We start from the raw sequence: 2,340 nt of genomic DNA on the forward strand, positions 1-2,340 counted from the left end.
TAAGGGTCAATTTTTTGAAATTGAGATTTATGCATCATCTGAAAGCTGCATGAGTAATCTTTCCATTGATGTATGGTTTGTTAGGATAGGAGGACAATATTTGGCTGAGATACAACTATTTGAAAATCTGGAATCTAAGGGTGCAAAAAAATCTAAATATTGAGAAAATCATCTTTAAAGTTGTCCAAATGAAGTTCTTAGCAATGCATATTACTAATCAAAAATTAAGTTTTGCTATACGGTAGGAAATTTACAAAATATCTTCATGGAACACGATCTTTACTTAATATCCTAATGATTTTGGCATAAAAGAAAAATGTATAATTTTGACCCATACAATGTATTGTTGGCTATTGCTACAAATATAGACCGTGCAATTTATGACTGCTTTTGTGCTCCAGGGTCACATTATGATGATTTCTGCGAAGGTAAAATTATTTTAATCATGTGTGGAAGGCATCCTCACCTCATCGTACATGAACTGCAAAGTTAAAGCGGACTTTCCCACACCGCCGCTCCCAACCATGATCACCTTGTGGAGAGCCAGCGAGTTCTGGCCTTTGGGCTTGGCTGCTGCCATGGCAACGGTTGCTAAGGGGCAGGACCGAGAGGAGTCGGGTCGGGGAGGCTGTGGAGATGCTGGAGGTCACTGAAGTGAGGGGTCATGCACTGCTCGTGTGTACCTGGACCAGATGAAGACAGAAGGTTCACATCTCTTTCTGTAATATTCTACTCGTTGCTTAGCCAAAGTTATCACTGCTTTTCACTTAAAACTACTTGCTTATGTTCTCTTGACGAACCTAACGCTTTCAGAGTCAAGCGATTTTAAGGCATTAACAGTGAGAGATGAACTCCCTGTGCATCTGCTCAAGCATTTCTGTGACATCTGGGTTATTGTTAACTAACACTAGAACTAATAAATATTGATTTTATTCATTGAAATAAAGCAATATTTGGTGAAAAACTTAGAAAAGTTGCCTTGGCAACTAACCGAAACAAGATACGGTGAAGTACTAATATTTATAAAACTGAAATGTAAATAAATTTGAAATATAAAAAAAAAAAAATATGGAAAGAAAAAAATGACAAAAGCACAAGAAAATTACTAAAACTTAAACTAAAATTAAACTTAGAATTAGAAGTTGAAGTACTAATTAGTAAAACGGAAATATAATAAATAAAATATTATAAAACAGAGATATAAAAAATGTCAAAATCACATAACAAAATTACTAAAACTTAAACTAAAATGAAAATTAGAAATGTTTCCTAAATAAAATAAGTTGAAGGTTAACTACTAATTACTAAAACTGAAATAAAAGGAATATAAATTTTTTTTTTTAAAAGCAGAAATAATAATATAAAAATATTGGAGAAAAAAAATACACAGTACACATTACAAAATTACTAAAACTAAAATTAAAATTAGAAATAATACCTTGGCAATGTACTCAAATAAAATAAGCTAAAGAAGCCGAAGTACTAATATTATGAAACATAAATATTGATATTTTTTAAAATAGATAATATATATATATATATATATTAAAAAAATACTACAAAAATGACAAAAGCACACAACAAAATGACTAAAACAAACTAAAAATAAATAAATACTGAAAATATAAGTAATAAAGGCTAATAATTCAAAATATCAGCATATGCTATAATAGTATGTAAATAATACTAAAATAATAACACCTCAACATGCATCACAGCAAAACAAACTGCTCCTCAAATGACAGCCAGTAACATCAGTTAGATGCGTTTGTGTTATTTTAAAGTTCAAGAAGCGTCAGTTCTACAAAGAATAGAAAGAGACGACTCCCAGCCGAAGCAAATCCATAACATTAGTGGTGATCTAAAGCTGACTGGAGTAAAGGATTGAATGATTTATAACAAGTGGTGCTATAGGAGTCTATGTGTACATTAGTACATATGAGCATATTATATGTATGTATATGTGTGTGTGTGTGTGTGTGTGTGTTGTGATTTCACCTCACTAGTCAGGGTTCATGTTTTTGGCACACTGCAATCCAATGGTAATTTTGAATATGTACAATGATCATTTTATGCTATTCTTTATGAGTGCCATACTATGGGAATCATTCAATACCACTGTGTATACCATAGCATTAGCATCTGTTACTATGCTATCAGTACTTTTTGTAAGAGTCATTTGTACTGTCTGCTGTGTCTCTCTCACACACACACACACACACACAGTCTGGTCAGCTATCCTTGTGGGGACTCTCCATAGGCGTAATGGTTTTTATACTGTACAGACCGTATATTCTATTGCCCTACACCAACCCTACCCCTAAACCTACCCCTCACTCA

At 32.8% G+C, this 2,340-nt stretch overlaps 1 protein-coding gene across 2 annotated transcripts in view; it reads right to left on the reverse strand.

Annotated features, from left to right (window-relative positions):
• LOC107713672 (ras-related protein Ral-A) overlaps nucleotides 1-2,340 on the reverse strand; it is a 13,796-nt gene that overhangs the window by 10,553 nt on the left and 903 nt on the right. For both annotated transcript variants that reach the window (XM_016519264.1, XM_016519257.1), the window contains exon 2: nucleotides 467-683. In XM_016519264.1, the coding sequence (XP_016374750.1) occupies nucleotides 467-580 (114 nt within the window). In that variant the 5' untranslated portion in view covers nucleotides 581-683. The remainder of the gene's footprint in view (nucleotides 1-466; nucleotides 684-2,340) is intronic.

Source organism: Sinocyclocheilus rhinocerous, unplaced genomic scaffold (assembly GCF_001515625.1).
Source record: "Sinocyclocheilus rhinocerous isolate Xijiao unplaced genomic scaffold, SAMN03320098_v1.1 scaffold642, whole genome shotgun sequence".
Classification (NCBI taxonomy): domain Eukaryota; kingdom Metazoa; phylum Chordata; class Actinopteri; order Cypriniformes; family Cyprinidae; genus Sinocyclocheilus; species Sinocyclocheilus rhinocerous.